The sequence below is a fragment of the Falco punctatus genome (assembly GCF_963210335.1).
Source record: "Falco punctatus genome assembly, chromosome: 7".
Lineage (NCBI taxonomy): Eukaryota > Metazoa > Chordata > Aves > Falconiformes > Falconidae > Falco > Falco punctatus.
Window position 1 is genome coordinate 49,928,045 of NC_137587.1, and position 24,297 is coordinate 49,952,341.

At 39.0% G+C, this 24,297-nt stretch overlaps 1 protein-coding gene across 4 annotated transcripts in view; it reads right to left on the reverse strand.

Annotated features, from left to right (window-relative positions):
- The window catches only part of TMEM266 (transmembrane protein 266), an 86,463-nt gene that overhangs the window by 35,170 nt on the left and 26,996 nt on the right, over positions 1–24,297 (reverse strand). For 2 of the 4 annotated variants that reach the window (XM_080396865.1, XM_080396864.1), the window contains 4 exons: positions 23,264–23,369; positions 20,885–21,073; positions 9,286–9,440; positions 3,012–3,085 (listed from right to left, as the gene is read on the reverse strand). In XM_080396865.1, coding sequence (XP_080252991.1) covers positions 3,012–3,085; positions 9,286–9,440; positions 20,885–21,073; positions 23,264–23,277 — 432 coding nt within the window. In that variant the 5' untranslated portion in view covers positions 23,278–23,369. Of the gene's footprint in view, positions 1–3,011; positions 3,086–9,285; positions 9,441–20,884; positions 21,074–23,263; positions 23,370–23,761; positions 23,887–24,297 lie in introns of all 4 variants that reach the window. The other 2 variants (XM_080396866.1, XM_080396867.1) reach the window with 2 other exon arrangements.

Consider the following 24,297-nt stretch of genomic DNA (forward strand, 5'->3'; position numbering starts at 1 on the left):
TGTTTGTCCCCTCCATTTTAACCAAGCAGAAAGCCAGTGCTTGTTTAACTCCAACATGATAGGATTGTAATTATTTGCGATTACCTTTCTAGCAGCAGCTTTTAATCAGTCATATTTTTCTAAAACATTCAGATTTTGTGCTGAAAGTTTCCTGGTTTTTAAGTAGTCTTTCACAACTTTGTATTATTTGCTCTCTAATTCTGAGTTGAGGCCTTTCTAAAGAATTGTGTATCTACATTTACAACTAATGGAAGCAAACTACAGAATAAACAAACATCCAAGCTTAGGACATGATACTTGCTATGGAAACAACCCTTTCTGAACACCAGAAACCTTGAATCCTTGCTTGCAGGAAAAAGGCACTGACTGAAGGACTAATCAATCCTCAGCAATTGCCTGTTATATCCAAGCAAACAAATTAAGCCTGCTCATCTCTGGAAAATCATCCCAGCATGGATAGTCACAGACTGCAAAATCTCACTATTAACACACAATCTTCTCAACAAGTAATTCCAAACAAAGACAGCTGACTCATGGTATTGTGAATCAGAGGGCAAAAAATCCCCTGAAGGCACAAGAACAGTAAATAAAATTAAGATGGATGAAAAAAAAAATATCCATGCGATCCGCAGTTTTCGCAATAGTTCATAAGCTCTTGAAGAAAATCAAAAGTTTTGATTTGGATGAGAAAAAAAAATAAACCCTCTGTTTTTCCTTTGATGAGATGCATTTCAATGCAACCAGAAGTGCTGTTGTTTATTAACCTGGCACAAGGCCAGCCCCAGCAATCGCAGTAGGAAAGGTACCTTCACTGTCTTCCAGACCTGTGGTCTTTGAAGCACATCCAGTTGCTCTGTGGAGTCACCTCTGTTACTTGAACCCAGCCAAAGACCGAGCTGCCAAATGAACCAATACTCCAAAATCTACCCTCCTCCGTGCACTTTCCGTGGCTGCCTTGTGGCCTCATTCTTCTTCGGCATAAATTCAAACCATAACTGAATAGGCAAAGGAAAGTACTTTGGAAGATAGAAACAGATAATGAAGTGAGTGGTAAGAGGTTTATAAAAAATGAGAACAGCAAGCAGACAAGGAAAAGTAGTTCCAAATACCTAATACAGAGAGAAGGAGAAAAGCCAGCACAGATCCTAAATGAGGATGATGAGTCAGGCAACCACTTCTGGCTCTGTGAAGTATTCCTGTTATTGTTTTCCTGCAAAACACTTCTGAACCAGTTCATCCACTTAAGGGGGTACTCTGTCTCAGCAGAACTGAAACAACTGATTTTTTCCTTGAGACAGGTGAGTACTGGCCTGGAGGATCTGTCTGCACTGCCACAACCAACCACTATCAGCATAAGAACTGAACTACGGAAGGGATACAGGAGCAAGGTACTGTATCAGGGTTTGAGAAGAGTGGTTGGTGGTACAAGTGAATGAAAACAGAACTTGAGACTAGACCCCAGTAGAAGGGAACTGCAGACCACAGAAGTTTTTAGTGAAACAAGCTCCAGAAAGTGATGAAGATCAGGTGAGCATGCATGTGCAGCCATGCTGCTAGTAGCAGAGTTACAAACTGATCCTGTTGGGAAGCTCAGGATTACCACGAGCCCCAGAGTGCTAATCCCCACTGAAGACAGATTCTGGGGGAGAGGGGGAAGTATTTTTTTACATGGAATGGACTCCATCTAACAAACTTGAGTCTTGGAGAATTAGGATGTGCAATTCACAAAGGAAAGAGTCTGCAAGTTTTTTTAATTGTTTAAAGATCTTTTTTTTCAGTTGGTTTACATGAATCCTACAACCCACACTGTCAAAGGATGGGGATGGTAATCACATCTATTTGTGCAACTGCAGCACCAGAAGGCTAGGATGCAAAGCAGCCTTAAGACCTCTGTCTGTTACAAAGGAATCCTTTCAGAAGGTGCCCACTCATGGTCTGGCAACACCAGCTAGAAAAATCCATGTTATGAGTAGAAATACAAAGTAATATACATAAACAAGTGTATTTCATCAATAGAACCATGGAAAAAAGCAGGTATATAATACCGTGAGTATGAATTCAACACAAGTGATCTATCAAATCATTTGCAGATATCACAGCTCCTTGGTTTTTGGTGGGTTGGTTTGGGGTCTTTTTGGTTGGTTGGTTTTTTAACCTTCACCTACATTTACCACAGAGTGAAGACTAACATCTGTTCGGATGATAATATTTTCTCCCATGAAACTAGAAAAAATATTTAAAAATATTTAAGTCCAAGCTGTCTTCCAACTTAACAAAATGTGTTTTTTTCTGACAAGTAATACACCATGACCTGAAAAAATAGCCTTAAAAATAATTTTGGGATTTTCAGGAGTAGTATAGATGTCTCAATATCAATGACTTCTTTTTGGAATAAAGCTGAAAACTATAACGTATTATCCCAATTTGGTCATTTGTTATATCATGATTACAGCCTTTTCCAATGCATGCATTCATTCAAAGTTTTGCAAAGAAATTCACCATTTGTTTCATTCTCTTACTGTATCTACTAGAACATCTACACTACCTACATGAACTGCGACAGGCGATAACTTCATTCTTAAACAGATCTTTTTGCAAAAAAGCTCTGTGGATCTTTAATCCTGAATAATATATCTTATTCCTATACCTTATACCCAGTGACACTAAAAAGATTTCTTTGAGAACAAATGGATGAAACTAGTCCTGTCCTGCACCTGTAGTGAGTCGGAGATGATTATTTTTTTTGTAGTTTTCAATTTACAATTTGCAAGATAGTATCTTCCATGTTTCCTTACCAATTCTAGGCAACTGACAAAGAGTGCTAATCTGTTTTGTGTGTTACTTTCTTTGCTGTGTAGGAGTGGCAACTGTTGGTTTGGTGGTTTTTTTCCTTAAAGTACTCTGTGTTACATTTACTCACAGTCAAATTACTGTTAAACTCTTACTAATTCCAGTGACAGCATAAAAATACTTTGCAGTTCTGTATGTGGTGAAAGACTGATTATACATACCTCCGAAAAGAAAACAGACAGGATGACTAGGCTGATCCAGTGAATTATTCCTGCAAACTGTGATGCACTTGAAACTGCAATTAACACAATACAATGAAGCATCATTATAGTAGCAGAAAGCAACTTCGGTTTAATATAATTAGTACTGCTACAACTTAGATACGGGTAAAACTTCCTTTCTTACATTTTGTAATGGAAGTACCAGAAAAAGGATGGGATGTAAAGGGACATGAAACTCCAGCCCTGTCAGCTGCTCACCCTAATTCAGGCCAACATGTTAGCAGCCACAGCAGCTGTTCATTGGAGCTTTTACAGATAGGACTGCTGGTAAGCAATAACATACACGTTTTTAGGTCTTTGATGCTCTGTCACTGCTCCGTGCTCTCACTCCATGCACTGCCTTAGTCCAAGATGTGTGACTAAATCCAGTATACCTAAAAGTCCAGAGTTAGAATTCTGTAAGGAGACAGAATGCTCTACTATCCCCACATTGTTCCTTGTATTCAGTCTTTGACAACTCAGCTCAGAAGATTGCTAATTGTCTGGAACGAGTACTTAAAAAACAGTGCTCAAACTGGGCTTCCAAATACATTTCTATCATCTAAATAAATAAATAGGGTGACTTTTGTACAGCCTTCCGGACATGGCATGAACAGCTCTGACTAGCTCAGCACCCCATTCCCCTCAGAGTCAAGTTTGACTCCAGGAAAACCATAGCAAGAGAAGCAACAGAAAGAATCAATGTAATTGTTAACTGTTAATAATATCAAATCTTAATGCCTTAATTTTAAGGAGCTTGTGAAATACCAGCAATTCTAATTTGTACAGCAAACATGACTGGTTTTGTGCAGCGTTTCAGGAAACGTGGCTGTCACAGGGACAGGTTTATGTTTAAAGAAGTTTCTATAAGAACACTCAAAAAAGCTACGCTAAACAAAATAAAATTCCAGTTTAAGTAAATGGTTAATTCATAATTTCCTTTGTAAGCGCTCTTTTTCAGAAAGACAGTGACCATTAAAGTTAGTTATGTTCACTTCATTGCAAACTCCTCCACAAAAATAAGTCTGTAAAGGGCAAGTTAAAATACTAGTTTATGAAACTCTGGATTCTACATACTAATTTCCCATATAGGTACTCTTTACGCATGCAAAATGTTGAGGCAGTTATTCCACTTTCAAAGTGAAATGACTTTCAACAAAAGTCCTTTCAGGAACTGACTGGCAGGAATGCTCAGGAAAACTTCCCTGCATTCATTAAAAGTATGGTTTTACAGAGTACTTAAGCCTTGCACAGGCACTCACTGGCATTAAATCAGCCTTTCCTTCGATACAATTTATTTTGCTTATAAGTTAAATGAAATAAACCGAGGCAAATTTGCTGCAAGACTGCATAAGAGGCCCTATGATATATGGGTTGTCTTCATGTTCTTAAATCAATCTCTTGAAATCTGGAGGACTCTTTAACAAGTAAGTTCATCTGAAATTCTGTGATCAAAGTTCCTTTCACTTCTGACAAAAACAGGAAGCTGAAAGGGTCCTGTATCTGAACTGCTAGTAACTCCTGCTCTGAAGGTCACATGCTTTAAAGTTAGAAATAAGGGAATGAAGAGAAAAGATTCTGTCTTTACTACAGGGCATTTGTGAGTCAACCATCCCTACAGAAGCCATCAAAATAGTCTATGCAGTCTTGCAGTTTCAAAGAATTACTGTGTAACAGCAAAGTTTAAGGCAATCAATATGTGCATAGAGATGCAAGACTGGCAGAATTAAAGTCTCAAGAACATACAGGGCATGCACTACATAAAGCATCTTATTTTAAAATTAAAACTGTTTAAAACGGGAAGGGATGTAGGAAGACATTAGGATGCAAAGAAAACTGTTAGTATGGGCTGCCCACTGGAACTGTCACAGCCGAGGCTCATCTGGTGCTTGATGAAAGAGGGTTTGCTGTGGTGCAGCAGCAGAACCACTTAAAGATGAAACAACTGGGCAAAAAAGAATATATTTAACTTTCCCAAGACACTGTCTTTAAAGGGTGGCATAAAGAACAAGAAAAGGAAACCGTTTGCAGGCAGTTTCCAAACCGCTGCCGACATGCAGGGCTCTTGCTGCCCCCTAGCGGACCGGAGCGATACAGCAGCCGGGGGGGTGGGGGGAAATCGGTGTCGCCCGGCGCACCAGCTATGGCAGTGCCGGGTGCGCTGCCGGACGGCGCGCCATCCAATTGCCAGGAAAACAGTAAATTTGAAAAATCCTTCCAAGCAGGAAGCTTTTGTACAACAGCTGAATCGCTAGCCCATACACTGAATCTGGGTATTTCCCTCCTCCAAAATACTCCTTTTCAAAACTGCCGTGAAAAGCTACAAAAATGGGAGCAGGGTCTTCTCCAAGAGGTGCTCCTCCCTGCTCTGTGGTGGTCCACATACATCATTGGGATTCAGTTTGAGAGAAAGCACCTAAGCTAGTCAGCTTCCACTTTTATCTGGAACAGAAATGCACATTTGTTGAACTTGTAAACTTTTTTCCCCTCAAAATTTTAACCTAAAAGCCCAAAAGTTTTGCTTTATTTCACATTTCGCTTGTCTGTTGCTACAGGGAAGAAACAAATCAAATCCAGATGCTTTTTAGTTGTGAAGAAGCTGGTTCAGTATAAAATGCTGAGCACAGCCAATGTCAACCCACCTCCTGCCCCTCTCCCTCACTTTCATCTCCTCTCAAAATGTATATCCAGGAGAGGAGGGATGAAGAATACATCCTAACTGTCCTGGGTTTGGCTGGGATGAAGTTAACTTTCTTCTTAGTAGCTGGTGCAGGGCTGTGTTTTGGCTCTGATGTGAGAACAGTGTTGATAACCACTGATGTTGTTAGCTGTTGCTGGGTGATGTTTATACTCAGTCAAGGATTTTTTGGTTTCTTGGGCTTTGCCAGCGAGAGGGCTGGAGGGGTGTAGGAAACTGGGAGGGGACACAGCCAGGGCAGGTGACCTGAACCAGCCAAAGAGGTATTCCATACCATGGGATGTCATGCTTGGTATATAAACTCGGAGGGTTAGCTGGGGGGTGGGGGGGTGGGGAGGGTGTTGCTGCTAAGGGACTGGCTGGGCATCAGTCAGCAGTTGTGCTGTGCATCACTTGTTTTCCTTTCTCCCTTTTCCTTTGGATTTTATCTTTTTCCCCATCTTTTCATTGTAACTATTACTATTATTATTGTTATTCTTAAATTTTGTAATTGTTTTAATTACTAGATTTTTCTTATCTCAACCCTCAAGTTTTACATTCTCTCTCCAATTGTCCTCCCCACCCCTCCAGGTCAGGGAGGGTGAGCAGGCAGCTGCGTGGTACTCGGTGATCAGCTGGGGTTAAACCACAACACTGACAAACCCTGAGTGGCCATTACAGAAGCTCATCCTATCAGTGCTTGCTTTCGGTGGATGTTGTTCTTGATGATTTCGTGGCAGGTACAAACTATACTGCTTCTGCAAGGAGAGCAGACTGTCACTGCACCATTTGGGCAAGCCCTGAACCCACTCTTACTGAGGCATTGCTGCACTGCCTTGTGCGCTCCCTTTGCACAGCTATGCATGTACTCACAGGGCCCCGATCTAGCAATCAAATGACCAGGAGCAGAACTTTTCAGCTTCACAGTTTTCCAGAAGGCCTGATGCCTTTTACAGACACACCTGCTGTAGTTGATTGCAGAAGAAAGGCAATACTAAGATAGTTTCCTGACTTGCTTTCCCCCAAAACTACTGAAGACAAGGAAGGGACACAGCATGGTCTGTATTTCTGAGGAGTGGGGATTGGAACCTGCCATGATTTTTTTTTTTTTTAATGAGGTGCAAGTGGCTTAATACATATCTATTTCTGCATTTGCAAAACATCACAAGATACCGAGATGTTATTTTGTTAATGCGTGTGAAGAGCTTTAAAGATAGAACTAAAAAAGCTGACTATAGGACAGAGACCTGTAATAAAAGATCTGTTATATGTCTGCTGCTTTCAGGGGTTTCTAATTCCAGAATGAATATGCTTTGTGCTAAAATACACTAAAAGATCTCTGTCCTTTTCATGTCTGTGACCTACAACATTTGCAAATATGGTCTCCATCACTGGTACTGACAGTTTGCTGTATGGGACAAGTGCACAGTGCAAGCAAAGACTGCCCTAAAAGTATGAGAGGAAAATCACGCTCTCAAAATGTCACAGCCAAAGAAAACATCAGTTAAAAAAAAAAGGGGGGGGGGGGGGGGAGGCTCCATAAGTAATGACAATCTATAATTGTGGATTAGCACTTGTTATCAAAAAAATTGGCAGTGATGTGCCGTAACATTCTAGTGCATTGGTTGATTTCATATAGAATAAGGAATCATTTAAAACTGTAATTACATTTTTTGAAAAAAAAAAAAAACCCAGAATTGTGGCCTAATGACTTTCTAAAACTTTAATGTAAGTGACCCACATTTTTCATATGACACAACTACAATACTTATACCAGACCCACCAAGATAGCCTTCATCTGATTGAAAACAAAACAGAACGTATTCAACTTAAAGGCAAGGTGGCTGATGTGTTGGTTCATTAGTTAAAATGCAAAGTAGCAACACAGAGTGGAATGGCTCCTTTCTCAGGTGCTGAGACATACAGGCAGGGGCAGCCTCTGAACAGTGAGATCATCTGGCTTGACCAAACACCTATAGGTCGTGCACAAGGTGTAACCTGCAGAGCTTTTATAACATGCACTAGACACATAGAGGAGGAATGACCCCTAAAATAAAGCCTTCTTTAGAAGATTCTTCAGAAAATAAAGCAGGCGCTCCCAGAGGAGACTCCCTGAAACTGTGTTAAAAATCTAACAGAAATCAAGAGAAACCATTTTAAACTCCTGGATCTACAGGAAATGACAATTCTCTACATAATATTTCTCGAGGTGCCACATCTTTCTGTTTGTTGAAAGCTTCTTCCTCATTCAATTTTTAAGGACATACACCCATATAATTAGCATTCCTAAAGTTTTTTGAAAGCAGAAGATTTGTCCATATTCTAGGCTTCCTCATCCAAAATGGAAACTCACCAGAGACTACAAAAAATAACTGCCACGGAGTGGCCATGCTCAGATCAGTATATGTAAACAGAGGTGTAAATGGTGGGCAACAGTGTGGAAAGACAGCTTAGTCATTTATTCATCTTATAGGGTTTATATTGATAATTGCAGCAATTTTAAAGTCCCTTAAACTAATCTTAATATAATTGCAATATTTTCACTGAAATCTAACTCCACTAATATCGATAGACAAATCACAAAAATAAAAGGACTTCAACAGAATAAGAAGTTTGTTTGCTCACTTTAAAGTTGCCATAGAAGATACCAGACCATGACTCTCCCATGTTATACATTCAGCATTTATGGTACTGACCGAACCCCACCACTGTCATTTCAACATATCTGAGATTGTACAGAGATGCTAGAGGCTGCTCTTTGACATTTAGCATAGGGAAAATTGCAGCTGGCATTCGTATTCATGTCAGCTTTGTATCATAAGAGCAAAAAAAAAAGGAGGGGAGGGGAATGGAGGAAAAGAGCAGTAGAAAAAAAAAAGATTAATTGGGAAGCAAAACAGCAGCATTACAATTTCCATTGTGGAACCTGTGTAGAGTGAATTCAGATACAGTAAAACTCCATTTAAGCTATTATTTGACTCCCAGTTTATTAGCAAAGTAGAATGGAAATCTTTATCACTTCAGTACATAAGATAGAAAACATAACTTCAGTTCCTACCCACCTGAATAGAAGTAAATTAATCATGCAGATAGCGCCAAATACACTAGCAAGTTCATCACTTCTGTTTATCTACATGCATGTGAAAAGTATCAGAGATTAATGACGCACAAATTATCTTTCTTCTGTGTATACAGAGTGCGTTCATAAAGGACAGACCTTTTCAAGTACTAACAGCAGTATGTGCAGATCTCTGCATGTACACTCTGCTTGTATCCTCTGAAAATTTGTCCTATACTGAAGTTGGTCAGCAAAATAAGGAAGAGACTGACTTCACTATACCAGGGTTCCACAAAAACACATTTCTTACCTAGACTAGTAATCATTTAAATGGTAGGAAAAAAAATCCCCACAATCCTCCCCACTTCAAAAACCTCCCAGCAAGTTAAGCCTTATTTCACCAAATATAAAAATATAAAGGGGTGGGGGGGAAAGAAAAGAAGAGAAAAATTTGAAAAATTAAAAAATTAAAAAATTAAAAAAAAAATCCTCCTACTCACACTGGAGAAGCTTTATATCTATTAGGAGTTCCAGAGTCAGAAGAATCACCACCAATACTACACAGGCTACCAGGAAACTGTTGAGACTTGCACTGAGCAAAAATACCTGCCACACAGCTGCTCGTCTCCCACAGCACGGTTTTAGCCAGTTAGATCTAAGGAAATAAAATTAAGAGGAAAAACAAGAAAAGAAAAGAAAAGAAGTGAAAAAGGAAGAGAGCTAAAAAGCAGTGAACTCAAAATCACAAGTTCTGTTGTTATTGATACACTCAGCAATAATACAAAGTTGTTGCAAAACTCAATTTCATTGATTTCTTTACCAAGAAAACCACTTCACAAACAACTTCACCCTGGGGATCTTGTGCGTCTCTTCAACCCTCTGGAGTGTACTGGTGTTCAAATACCTTTCAATGTATTGAGTAACACAACCCTAATTATCATACATACTTTTCTACTTTCTTCCTGTCATTTTTTCATGTGTATTTATTTTAACATACATGCTGCGTTCCCTTACATCTGTGAGTACCAAGGCACAGCAGGACTCCACTATTAGGTTAAAAGCCAATGACGTTTTTTAAGAATTTCTCTGCTACTTAATTTTATGGCTGTGCACCTTTATCCTCATTGTAGCACGTGACAAATCAGACAAGCACTGCCAAATTTGGTTTGCAACAATCAGTCCATGACATCATAGAAAAGAGCAATAGGAATCTGGAAAACACTGAAGCAGCTCAGTGACTCCACAGCTACACCTATATCTATATGCAGCCTGGCAAAGTGTCAAGCCACTGGCCAAGGCTGTCTAGCTCGTCTAGTTGTCTAACTCTCACCAACCTGCTTGTGCACCAGGCCAAAAACGACTTTCCCAGACTTTAGGGTAGCTCAGTTTTGGGGACAGCATATGCTAGGGACTGTTCCCAAACCTGGTTTAGATGAGGTCAAATTGTTTGGAGGAACAAGACAAGGCAAGATGAAGGGAGCTACGAGGAGGCTACAAGGACAGAACTCTGGAAGGAAGCTGATGCATCAGTAATTGTTGCACTAGTAGTGTGCTAATGCAGGTACACATTTCAAGTGAGTTGTTTAAAAAAAATTTTTTTTTTCTTTTGAAAATATTTGTGCTAGGAGTAAAGTAGCATAAAGCCCACTCATACTTTTTTCCTCCTAAAATCCCCCCGTTGTTTCACTTTGATACAGTACTGTATGGTTTCTCATCACAGTGTTTCATAATGTTCTTGTATTGGCTCACCTCTGAAAGTTCTGATGCTTGCCTGACACTTCATATTTTCAAAGCTCTGTAAATACACATTAGCTAATGAAGAGCTGACATGATTTATTAACTAGAGTTTAAGAAGCTGCAAGCACACAGAAGTGTGGTGCAGTAATGGCACTGTCCGAACTAAAAAGTCGATACACACAAATCAATGGTGTACAAGGTGATATAATGATACTGATCAATTCCAGAAAACCAGCTCTAGACTCAGTAACTCATGATATATTCAAACACTTGGAAAAACATTACAAAACACTCCCTGACGTAACCACACTCAAAAATGAGAGAGAAAGTGATGCTGCGTAGTGCTCAGAGACTTGACACTTTCAAGCAGCTTCTCAGAATTAAGCATATCGACTAAATACTTGTACTCAAGATGCCCGATTACTTGACCATGAAATACTCCTAAACTGACTCTTAAAACTTCAGAGAAGATTTGACAAGTGCTACTATCGGGAAATTGCCCTTAGTTTAACTTTGTTATGGTTCTAGCCTGAATACAGAATGCACTAGGTTTTAAAAATATGTATGTTTAAAACATAAAGGGGAAAAAGGCATTGGGATAGGTAATTTTTGCAAATTTGATCTTTTAATGGATTTTACTTTATATTATCTCAAAAGAGGATAACTTGTCTTTACTGCAACTGTTATTTCAGATTTTGTGGGTTTTTTTCCAGGGACGGGGTGGTGGGGTTGCTTTTTTTTTTAGATTTTTCTGAAAATAATGCCAGGGAATGGCCCTGTTTAAATAGAACAGTTTTTAATTCTGCTCTCTCCCTACATTTATCTTCCCTTTTCAAAAAAGACCCATTTTTCCAGTGTTTTAATATTGCAGGGCAGTTTTTCGTCTTTCCTATTCTCAGAATGATCAGCAGAGGGCCTAAGTACATTCTTTTAAAAGCTCTACATAGTCGAGATTTTCAAATATACCAAATGTACCTACCAGTAAGAATAAATTAACTGTGATACTCAACACACGTTACATATAGCCACAATAATCATTATTCAAGCTAACAGTTACTTATAGAATGCTAAAGAATGTGGAGTTATTCCATCTGTATGGTAGTAATATTCCATTGATTCCAAAAAGCTTCAAAACAAAACTGTCAGTTTATGATTCGAAAAAGCAATTAACTTCAAACATCAAGTGCAGATAGATCATCTGCATGTTTACACATATATATCACTCACAAAATAAATACACTGATTTCAAAGACATAAAAGTGTTTGAAATTCAAGCACTGAAAAGCTACCTCCAGTTTCATATCTTAATTTATTACACCAAGGTGCATTTGTTCAATCTTTGTCCTACAAATGGACGTTGATTAGCATCTTCACATCACTGCCTAGCAGACCTCTTCCCAGACCTCCTCCAAGTCCTCTGAATCCACTGACATTAACCACGTTACGCTCTGAAAGGAGCACTGGATGGTTTCTTTTCTGGATGCTGCTTAACTAGCTCATTCCCTGCTGCTTCTACACTCCAAAGCAAGATCAGGACTCTGTCATACAGGATTGTTGGTTTTTGGGGTTTTTTTACTTCTTACCCTCGTAAAGGACAGACATAAATAATAAAAGGAACTATAACCCAAGTAGAAATGTATTTTAAATATACTTGTTGACATGCTAACCACACTGACTCCTGGTACACAAATCTCCTCAACTCCTTCAACCATGTAACTTGCCTTAGTAGAGTGGTATCTCTCCCTGCTGATGTGTAAGGGCTCATCCATTCAACGGATGAGAAATCTGGTATTTGAGAGGAAAAAAAATAATCCCATAATTAGTGTGGTTTAAACTTACCTTCAAAATCCTGGCCATTTCCTCTGCAATTCTGCAAAGCTACACTAAGTTTAAAGCTCAGATTAGAAACCCAGCTGCACAGACCTTAAAGAAAAAAGTTAACGTACACAGTTCAAATTTATGAAGAGATTACATACTAACCCTATACAAGTAATCACCTTTTTCCCTCACTCCAGACCAAAAATAAAAATATATAAAAAAAAAGAAAGAAAAAAGGTGCCCTGTTTTGTTCAGAGAACAAGTACAACTTATTTTGGTGCCCTGTGTTGCTTCTGTATACCATGCACTATATGGATACAAGTATAGTATGACTTAAGACAACTCTTAAAACAACTTTACTGCATAACTTCAAACAGGTTCATTGGGTACCTCAGTTACTCCATCTCTACAACAGGAATATTTTTCACCTTTCTCACAATGCATGGGTGAAATAAACAAGTGTACTAGTAGCATGGGAATTTCTTGGTTGATGGTGATACAGGGCTGTAAAGTTTGGTTATGAGACATTAAAATTATTTAGTGGAATTTTATTGCCGGGGTAATTCTTTTTAAAGATACTTTCACACATGGCTTTGTGGAAAAAAAATCTGTCATCATCGCTGCTAGTTTTATTATTAAACAGCTTGGAAAAAAGAACATAAGGCAAAACTGGGAAAGGTTTAACATGTTTATTCAGCAAGGAACCACTACAAACAATTTGTTCAAGCTGTTAACAGCTGTCACTGTTTCTATTTTCTGGTCTTGCAAACAAATACCCCAAAATCTGCATTATACCTTATACCCTGAGTTTTTTGTGGGGTTTTTAAAATATATTTGTGTGTTTGTTTTTTCTTTCTTCTTTTGGTTAAACAGCAAGTGTTTGTGTCTCACAAGATGGCTAAGATCAGAAAACAGAAGGATGGATGAGATCCAAATCACTATCTGAAGGAGTAGAAAGGCCATGGTCAGGAAGTAACAGGAACACAGAAAGGCTCAGTAACACCACAAAATCTGGCTGAGACAGAAAAGACAGCAGAGCCTCGCAGCAGGCTACAGGTAGCAGCTGGAGGCCTTGAGCAACTCCAAGGAACAGATAGAGCTTGGCACCCCTTTCCTGGACTTCTCCTACAAGCTTAGATTAACTACAGAAGTTTAACTATTGAGAGCTCCCTCATCCTTTTTTTTCCCCTAGAAGTTTTATTATTTCAAACTCTGACATTCCTCAGAGGACTGACGAAAAACTGTTGCTCAAATGGCAATAAAGATTCCCCCATTTCCTGCCTAAATTCACATATGGCCAGTTTATACATATTTGTTCTTATGCAGAAGTTGTTAACTCAATTAGTTGTTCTTCCTTACTGGAAGTTTGTCCATGATGCATTTATACACAGCGATGGCCTCCACTCATGTAATGTAAGTAAAGCCCATGCTCTTTGTGAACAGCGAGTTTCTGTAACTGTCCTAGTAGTCTCTTCTGCACATGAATACAGACAACTGGAGCAGTACATTATTCTGGAATAGGTTTAATTACATGAATGCAGCCCAGCTCTATTTGAAGTACTTTCTGCTTTGTGCTTTCTTTACAGGTGTATATCACAACATTTGGTCACAGACATCCTGTGATTACTTGGTATATTACTCCTCTCACCAGAAAATTGCTTATCAGGCTTTTCCTTTTTATGCTAAATTCTTTAGTGAAATACTAACAACGTGCTCAAAAACAACATTTAAGAAACATAAGAACAGCCATATTAAGTCAGAACAAAGACTTGGTATCCTGTCTCCAGTAGTGGCCAGAGCAGATGTCTCAAGATGACTAAGAACACAGCAAACATACAATACTTCCCCTTAAAACCCTCACAGCATCCAGCTGTTTTCAACTCAGTGACTTTCTGAGACAGATGCTGTTTCTCAGATTCTATTTAGTAACCTTCAATGAATTTCTCTTCCGCAAACTTGTTCAACCTCCCCTTAAGGCTAGATAAGCTGTTAGCAGCCATGCATCCTTTAGAACCCAGTTCCACACATCTACGGCGCTCTGTGAAAAGAGAAACCTCTTCTTGTTTCTTTTGACCTGGATCTTAATCTATTAATAATATACCCTAGCACCTGTATCGGGGTGGGGTGGGTGGGTGTCAAATGTTAAACTTCTGTGTCTCAGATTTTGTAATCTCAATCAAACCTCATGTGAGTCTTCTGTTTTCCAGACTGAAGAGTCCTAGCTTACATAGTAATCTCCAATGGAAGTCATAGCACATCTTTGGTCACAGCCTTCCTCTGAATCTTTTCCAGTTCTTCTATATCTACCATATCCTTTTTGACAGGGACTAGAAGTACACTCACGTTCAAGACACGGGCAAGGCTTGGATATATAGAGGAGTACAACAGCAGCCTCTCTTTTATTCTCTACTCCTTTTCCTAATGAATCCTAACATCTGATTTGCTTTTAGACTGCTGCCCAGCACTCAGATGACCTTGTCATGGGACTCCCCTTGCAGACTAATATTCCTCCTTTGTCCTATTGCTTACCCATCTTTCAATTTTTGCACCAAGTCATATCTTCTCCACTTAGACAATTAATTCCAGTGTTGAGCCAGATAAATTAGATCCCTATCTTTTCTACTCTCCAATAAAAAGCTTTGCAAACAGTGGTCTCTGCAGGCTACAACTACATTTCTACCCACAAAAAGTATCTGGGAAAAGCAAGTTTTGTTGGAAAAATACAGAAAGATCTACAATCCAAAAAGCCTGAAAATCACTGAGCTAGAAAATTAATTCTTCTTTTTTTTAAACTTATATTACTGCTCCCTCTACCAATTGGTGTTGCTGATAAAACCCATTAGAGGGACACACTCAAAGGATTTAGGTACTAGGGTAAACACAGTAATGAGCTACTCTGGAAAACAACATTTACAAAGAAAAACACAGAATCTGTACAGAAAAAGAAGTTTCTAAATCACTGTAACGTAACCCAGAATTTCATGTATTCTCTTGTGAAAAGCTGGTCACCTCACAGGTTCTGTCATGCTGAATGCTCATTTTCTGCTGCAGTGCAGGTCTTAGTTTTGGACCAGAGCACAGAGAGTAGCAGTGATATAGTACTGCACAAAGAACAAATCAGCACTACAGTCTCATTCATTATTTTGCTGTTAGGATTTTGCACCATCTTTCTGGATTCAGACTGGCTGGCAGCTAAAAACATACATCACTTTTGTAAATACAAGGGAGCTTGCTCACATCATGAAATAGTTCTGCCCTCCAAAACCTTTGCACTTTAACTCCAGCTTGGACCTCATTATTCACCATGTATCAACATCATGTGCTCCAGGATCTGCATGAGCTGCACAGAACTTTTCAGAAAAGGGACTATTTTCAAATTATGCTGCCAGGTAAAGACAAGAAAAGCAGAATATAAGGGAATCATGAGAACTTCATCCATGTGAGTTCTTTTAGTTAAAGCACCTTTAAGCTTTGTAGAAAACACAGGTAATATACCTTCAGAAACCAAAATAAAACCTGAAAGATGAATATGAAACCCAGAAATAATGGCACCTATTTGGGTGCAATTACAGAAGACAGACTGAAGGAACAGACACCCTTTTCTCCCAAGATGAGTGAATACATTCATCAGTGAAGGTTTGCAACCAATTTAAAATGAAAAGCTCATGACTCTCTCCTGTGTCAACTTCCGAATCTCTGCAAATCTCTGTTCAGTTTTGGTTTCCTTTTTTTTTCCTTCTCTATCTCTCTCCTCCCCTTCCCTATAATTTTCTTTTTTCAGATATTCATACCGTTTAATGCACTTTCTAGCTGCAACCAAACAAATCTAAAGCTACTAACAGACAATCATAAATCATTAAATTACAATGCCATGACTATTTACAGCTAATGTCGTCACATTAACTATGAACTCCAAACCTTTACAGCTGTTTATGTAAAACACAGTACTTGAAAGCAACTTCAAGTTTAAAATTTGTGTAATATATAAAAATTCAAGATCTGCAATCTAAACCAAATAATTTCAATACGGTGTATCTCTCCCCTTGCTTCCCAACCCCCATTAAACACAGTTCTTTATCAAGAGGCAGGCTCACAGCACAACTGCATATTCACAAAAAGAATACAGCCTGTTGTGCAACTGTCTGTAACAAATTTTTTATAATTTATTGTGTGAATGATACCTCCTAATTGGAATTTAAGAAAAAACAGGAAGAACTCTTCCCTATCCCTACTTGTCTTTAGCACAGATATACCACTTTCTTCATTCCCCATCGTTTTTATTGGTCATTGACACAAAAATAGAAGAGAGAAAGCATTTTTTGGAAAACAGAATACTTGATTTGAAAAAAAAGAAATTAAGAGTGGCACTTAAAGCTAATGTTAACATCTAAAAACCTCCTTAGCTTTCTGAGTAATTAGTCTCCTCAAAGGAACGTTTACATATTCTTTTCATGCAAACCGCGTTCAGTGCAGACACAGCCTCCCCAGTAAATTCACAGAAACAAAGAAAATCGGCAACTTTGCTGCTGCTTTTTGTATACAAGTATCACCTAATCTGTCACAGGTATTTTAGAAGTGTACCCCGTCTGTTCTTCTTGGCACCCAAGGCACATTTTTTGAATCAGTTTATTTCTCATAGACACATCTCCAGCCTATGCCTCAATCATTTCTGCAATGTCTAAGCATAGGGTACAGTGCACAGCAGCAATATCTAAGAATAATTCCAAGGAGTTAACTGCAGGGCAGATCAGCAGGACTAGGAAGTAATGAACATCTCACTCATATTGGACCTGAGAACTAAGCTCCTGTTTCTTCACAGTGCTACACAGGATGGAAAAGAGATAAATAGAGATTGCTGTAGTCACATAAAGCTCAAAATGTTTTAGCGACATATTGTCAGCATTTATCAGAAAATTTCCTTTTTCTGAAGGGTAAGACCCATAGATAGCTCTATTAACACCAGGCACATCAGCCCCACTGCAGCTAGGAAGCAAGCCAGATGCAGGAATCCCTCCTATTCCACATGCAGTGACCACAGGTACCTTGCTCCTCTTCAGTGCAAAGGCAGCAATGCCAGCCCACCCACACGATTTATAATGAGTGAGAATATTTGCAATGCAGAATCCATCCAACTTAACCAACTTCCAACATGTAAATCTTTGTACTTTCCCTGTTTGGGAACTCTACAGAGAAAAGAATTTTTGCTCAACCCACATGAGAAGACAAAATATTTCACGTTTTGTTTGAGGGTTTCTGGGAGAGTGGAAAGGGTTTTCTTGCCTGATTACCTTTTCACTCCTTACAGGTGTACTTCAGGGACAGGCTTAATGCATAGTCTAATCTGCAGTTCGTTCTTTGTTGCTTAGCACAGGGATCAGCATTGTAAACTAAATTTCTGACAAAACCAGCTCAAACAGTCCACAAAATCCCTTCAACAACACTGACAGATGGGAACTGACTGCCCTGAGCATTTGATATAATAAAGACCCAAACTGCACAAAATAAGATTTCTTTATTCTAGTATCTTTAAAGCCATGGGAAGGTCAGTTTACATATGGTCTGTCTAGCAAAAGGCAGACCATAATGTTCCTTTCTTTTTGCTTTTCTTTTTTCATTTCTTTGTGGGGGAGTTAGCTAGTCGGGTGCCATCCAAGAGTTTCTAGGCACACAACAGGGGCTGAGCTATGACCCACCTATTCCTAGTTGTCTATTAACATTGGCTTCATTGAGGGAAACATTCTCTCAGATGAAACAAAAAGCTCCTCTAGTTAGCAATCTGGTTAAATTTGTACTTGTGCTTGGACCCTGACCATCTTCTAGCCTTGAAGAAGGAAAGTTAGAGGAAAGCCTTGGGGTGCACACACCCAAACCATTAAATCAGAAGACTCCTTTATTGCCTACTCATCCATCTCTAGGCTGATGTCTCTCTCATTGCTCTGCACATGGAGATGGAGACATACTAGTGATGAAGTGTGACAACCCACGTCAGGAACTAGGCATTGTGGACAATTATGTTGAAAACCATAATGTCATGTATAGATGCAGCTTGTAACAACAACCCAGCACTTTCCAAGCACAAGGATGTGCCAGACCTTCCTGCTGCAAAGCCTTGCAGTTAGAATGACTACAACTTGCTTAGATCAGGTACAGATCTAGAGTAACAGAGCCATACAGAATATATGCAGGTCATACAGGTTGGCACCTTCCCTGAAATTCTCAGGGAAAAGGATACAGAAGGTAACACTTGGAGTCCGTGACAAGGCAAACTGACAGGGAGGGGAAGATGAGTCCTACATCACCTTTTAGTACTCTCCAGCATTTGCAGCATCTTCTGGTATCTGCACCGGCAACCCGTATCGCAGCATTGGGGTAACAGCTTCACAGTTACGAATATAGATGCTGGCAGAAACTACAGGGACTTAGACATTTTCTGCCACCTCCTGTGCTGCCCTTCCCACACCACTCTTCATACATGAGGAAGATGTAGCTGTCAGTTCCTGTACCAAACTCATCCGACCCACCCTATCTCCTTCTTACTCAGGTGGAAGCCAGTCGCATCTAACAAGGCCATGAGAAAGAAATTACACCACATTCATAAAACCAGATATATTCCCAATGAAGCCATGAGGTAGTAGGGGGACAGTATTTTACTTTTGCTGCTGGACTTCTTGAGCTCAGCTCTGCTCCTAATTTTCACAAGGCATCAGCTGCAGATCAGTGCTTCTGAAAGGAGGGAGCCACCATTCCCACAAGGCAGGTGCGGTCCTGGGACTTCGCTGAACATAAACAGCCAAAATGCATTGAGACATACAAACTAAAGCTCTGAATTTTCTTCAGAGAATCCACTCTACAGCTGGGAGGTGTGGATGGCACCTGCTTGTTTCCGTTCAGACCAATGAAGCCACAAAAGAAGATATCTCGGCTGAGAAAAAGAATGACAAGTCTATTTCTATACTTAAGGCTGCAAAGCTGCTCATATGGTCACAATGAGAGATCTGTGCACTTTGGCACAGTGAAAAATTGAGTTTCAGATCATAAAAATCTATAAGAAGTGCATATTAACTAAACTGGTATTTACTCAGCACCAAAATAGCCTGAGGGTTACACCTGCATACTCAAATTAATTTTCAAGTGCCTCTTTTGCTATGCAGGGTATTTTATGTTACAGTTGTACCATACTTATGTAACCTACTTGAAATGTATTTCCCCTTGTTTGGAGTAACAACTTTCTGGAGATGTCTCAAAGTCCTATTTGGAAAGAAATTAAAGGCAAGAGCCCTCCCTGCATACAGCTTCCTGGCTACCACACAGAATAGCCACTGAGCAGAGATCAAGCAGGTGTGTGACTGCTGGTTTCAGAGCACAGGTTAGAGCACACTGAGCTGTTAATAAATGGAGGCTTATATAGAGCCTTTTAACGTCTTCATCAATGGGAGCTCCGTATGACTTACTGTGAAGTGCTTTTAGATGGATGCTGTTGACAGTGAAGTATATATACATTCAGTGCGACACACAGTGGAACACTAATCACAGAATCAGAGCGGCTAGGCACAAGCGGTGACCTGATCTCTGTCCCAAGGGATGTTAAACTATAGTGTTAATCATTCCTGACAAATGCATTGTCTTAAAGACATCTAGCAATAGCAATTCCATTCCCCTCCTCCATACACACACTATTAGCTACCCTAGCACTTTGCTACCCTCATTATTCTTCTCTTTGCTACAATTCAAGCTTTTTACTTCTTGTCCTAAACATCACGGAGATTGGTAACAGACTGTTCTCTTCCTCACTGAAGTTTCTTATAAGCTCCCCTCACAGTCTCTTCTTCACGTGAAACACAGTTACTTCAATCAGTACTCCACAACAGGTTTTCTAAGCCTCTAATCTGCCTTCCTCTGGATTCCCTCCAGTTGACCCCAATCTTTCAGAAAAAATTTAGTATAGCAGTCCACCTACAGCCACTTCAAGCCTGAACCAGGCAAAAGGATGACTTCTAATCTCCTGCAGGACAACAACGCTACATAATCTGACACTGGCTTACGTTTGAGCAAACATTATGAACTGATTAAGATCTTTTATTCCAATAAAACTGGAACAGTTGTTCTAGGAAAATAGGGGTAGTATGTATACACATTATCAAAGACAATGTTCTGTCCAGGAATCGGCAGAGTCATTATCTCTCAGTCAGGAGATATACAAAAATCACAGTAGCCATCTCTGTCAACCTGAAACATTTCACAAAGACCTTTCACGAGGCCATTCTGCTTGTCTGCTGGACTAGATGCTTGGTCTAGTTTTCCCTGAAAGAAGGCTTCCAAACTGTGCTAAAAGAGCAGCTACGAATCACTTAAAATTATAAAGAGCCCCAAACCAGCACAGATTAGTTACATTAGAAAAGATCACTTCCATCCTGTGACAATAGTTTTTTTAAAGAGTTTGAGGACAACTGGTTACACTTCTCCAACTCAAGGTTTTCTTTTTCTACAGGCCATGAAACCCCTATAGCGTAAAACTAGAAAAAAAATTCTGTCCTTTGTACTTACCCTTCTCTTTGATACTCCTCATCCAAATTTGACAAAAGCTGGGACCCAGCCACAGACAGATCAAGTGCAGCTAAAGGTAGATCTCGATAAGCAAAATTAACAAGCTGTACAGGAGCAAGGCTTTTGGTCTCTTCTTCCACTTGTTGTGAAATTATCTCAACTTCTGAAACACCACCTTCTATTGTAGGCCTGAAAATGTAATAGGCAAAATAGAAAGCCCTCTCTCTCCACACACACATATACATATAAACAAATATAAATAAGCAAGCAAGTAAAAATAAGTTAGAGACCAGAACTTTAGAATCCTAAAAAGCCAGCAACATAACAGAACTTTGTGAGGTCATTGAGGGGACAGACTAGATCCCAGACTTGTCTTTTGCAGATCCCACTGCAGTCAACAGAAACGTCAGACACACAGCAGCATTTCACTCTGCTGAATCTGCTTCAAAAGCACTAAATATAAATGGATGTGATACAAACACATACGAAAAAACGTATGAACCCAAATGCAAAACATTTGTGCAAAACAGAAAGAAGGCATGTAACTACGCCACCTAAAAACTTACTGTTTTATAAGTTAGATCAGTGAGCAACGAATAGCTAAGCTTATTAATCATTATATACAAATCAACTGTTTAATTAATGGATGAAGTTTGACCCCTCTTCCATTGTGGGTTAATATTCAAATAGTTTTGACAGATGGCAAATTTGTTTCATAGCAACTAGAAAGGAACATTCTATTGCAAGTTATTTCAAAATAATTCTGAAAGGAGAACAACAATTCAGAAGAATTATGGACTCCTCTATAAAGATCATCTTAACTACCCTTATGTGCAGCTTCTAAATCTTAACATGTATTCTTCTATCACCCCACTAACATTAATGGGAACTCCATGCAGGTAAAACCAGAGTCTGACTATGTAAGTGTCTTCCACATTTATAACAAGATACTACTTGTTATAGAAACTCAAACTTTGTCAGTTAGCATATTATCTAGTGCATGCAAAGATGATTTCCATTGCAGGAGAGAGGTTGCATGACAAGCCCCAGCAGGGATTGATCCTTTGTAGTACCCAGTGAAAGCTACTTGCTCCATTTGATTCAGAGTAGGTGCAAGCAAAAACTTCTCTAGCTTTCATCCAGGGGAGCTTGTTAACTTCTGAAGACATCACAGGCTACTTGTCAGATATATTCAACAGCAGGTGTGAAGATACTCTTTTTCCTTAGGGATACAGTTAAAGCGCTTAGCACCCAAATTCTGTCTGTTATTTGACTGCAAAAGTTACATTGGTGACTGTTTTAAAAAAGCTTATTAAAATCTTCTAGCTATTCAAGCAGCCTGAATAATAGTTCAGGTTTTTCTTCCAGAAAAAAAAAAAAAGAATAATTTTGAAGAGTTCTTAACTCTTATATCTTGCAAGTCTAAGGATGTGGGTGAAGGAACTAAAATTTTATGTGAAAGAGAAATATTCTGTTAGTCAGAGCCTCACCATTAAACTAACCCTTTCTGATGGAAAACATAATTCCTAAATTAAAACAAGCTAACTGCTGCTGCCAGCATTACACAAGAATAATTTTAACAATCAGAAAACACTGTTATAGCTGAAGTATTTGGCAGGGAAAGGCTGCAACTGTCTACTATGGCAGAAAGCAGGAGCAAGAGGAAGTACTATTTGAACAACCTAAAGGCTTATTTCATTCTTTGTCTAACCAATAATGGAAAGTAATGAGATTCTTTTCCAACAGAACTGTATTCCTCTGTAAGCAATCTGAAAACAGAAGCCCAGAGGGAAGAGCTAATTTTAGCAAGAATTTTCTTCCTTTGATTTTCACCTTTAGTGCCATCCTGTGAACATGTACCTTTACAAGTCCAAGCCAGTTCAGTTTTGCATGAAAGAGCATATAACGATCCAATATCCAGTCTTATAAAGGAAAAACTAAACGGGTTGTTGCAGCTTTCCCACTCCCAACAGGTCTTACTTTCTATATTCTTAGACAGACTAAATGACAGGCATTGTCTGATTTGACTGAAAAGAAAAACAAGCAAACCAACAGACTTAAGTGTTGGCAAACAGCTTTGAGACAGGTTTGGTGGCAGCAAAGAAAAAAGGCAAACAGATCTGAAAATAATATGACATACTAGTTTTCAGCCACTGGCTGTTAGTAACATAGACATGCTCACAGCATTCATGTTTTTTCTGTTAATTCACACTCTTTAGACAACTAACCAAATCCTACTATTCCTTCTCCAAATATCAGCTTTTCCTTCCAATAATACCTACAGAACCCTCTTGATGTCACAACATCATTCTCCTACAGGTAGCAACCTGTTCCCTTCTCTTTAAAGTAATTTATTAGCTACCTTCACATGGTACTTACTGAGGATTGGTCATGCTGAAGGATGCAACTGAATCAGCAGCGGTTCCAGTATTTGACTAATTAAAGCTGTTCTGCACAGAAGTTCTAGCCTTCCAAGATTAGGTCTCTGTGAGAAGCAAACCAAAGTTATGTAAAGCACAGTTGAAAGAACTCCAGAGGGTTGCAGTGATGTTTGTTGTCATGTTGTGAGTTTGCCTAATATTTTATTTCCCCCATGATTCCTCTTCAAAGTGGTTTTATTCCATGTTCATTCCTCCATATTATGGAAGCTGTAAAGTTACAGCGCATTTGCTTATAGACACGGACACCTGCTCACATATATACTTCCATGAGAACTCAGGTCTCACTTTAAACCACTAGTTTGTTGATAAAGATAACCAAGATCAGAGGGGGGAGTGGATTTTCAAAGAAAGCTCATGGCTTTGGGAGCAAAAATTCTATTAGAACTTTTTTTTTTTTTTAAGAATTTAATATATATTTTATGGGGATAAGCATTAGCTTTGTCAACAAAGTTTGGGGGTTTGTTCTCCATTTTCCAATTTGAACTGTGTCCTGACTCCCTTTGTTGACTTTAGAAAGTCTCTTCCAAAAATTAACTCATGTTGTCAAGCATTCTAGGTGGGCTGTTAATCAAGATAATATTTTGATCATCAAAACACGCTAAAACATTTGGAAAAGGCACCACATTTGCTTGTTGCAAAATCTCTGTGTTGTACCTGGACAAATGCATGGCAACCAGAATGGAAGAGGACAAGCTCGTGAGAGTGAAACCTAGTGACACAAGGTTTTTGTAGCTGAAAAAATATAAACTGGACAATACTATACAATAAAACAAAAATTCTTAGAAAGAGGTATCATGAGAGACTTTGTAAAGCTACTGTCAAGATTATATGCCAAGTAAGTTTTAAAAGTAACAAACACACACTCTTATTGTAATTAAACAGAAATACTCACTGACAAATTCTAATATTACAGACACACCAAAAAAGTTTCATAATGAAAAATGTTTCTTACACTAAACTTTATACTAGAGT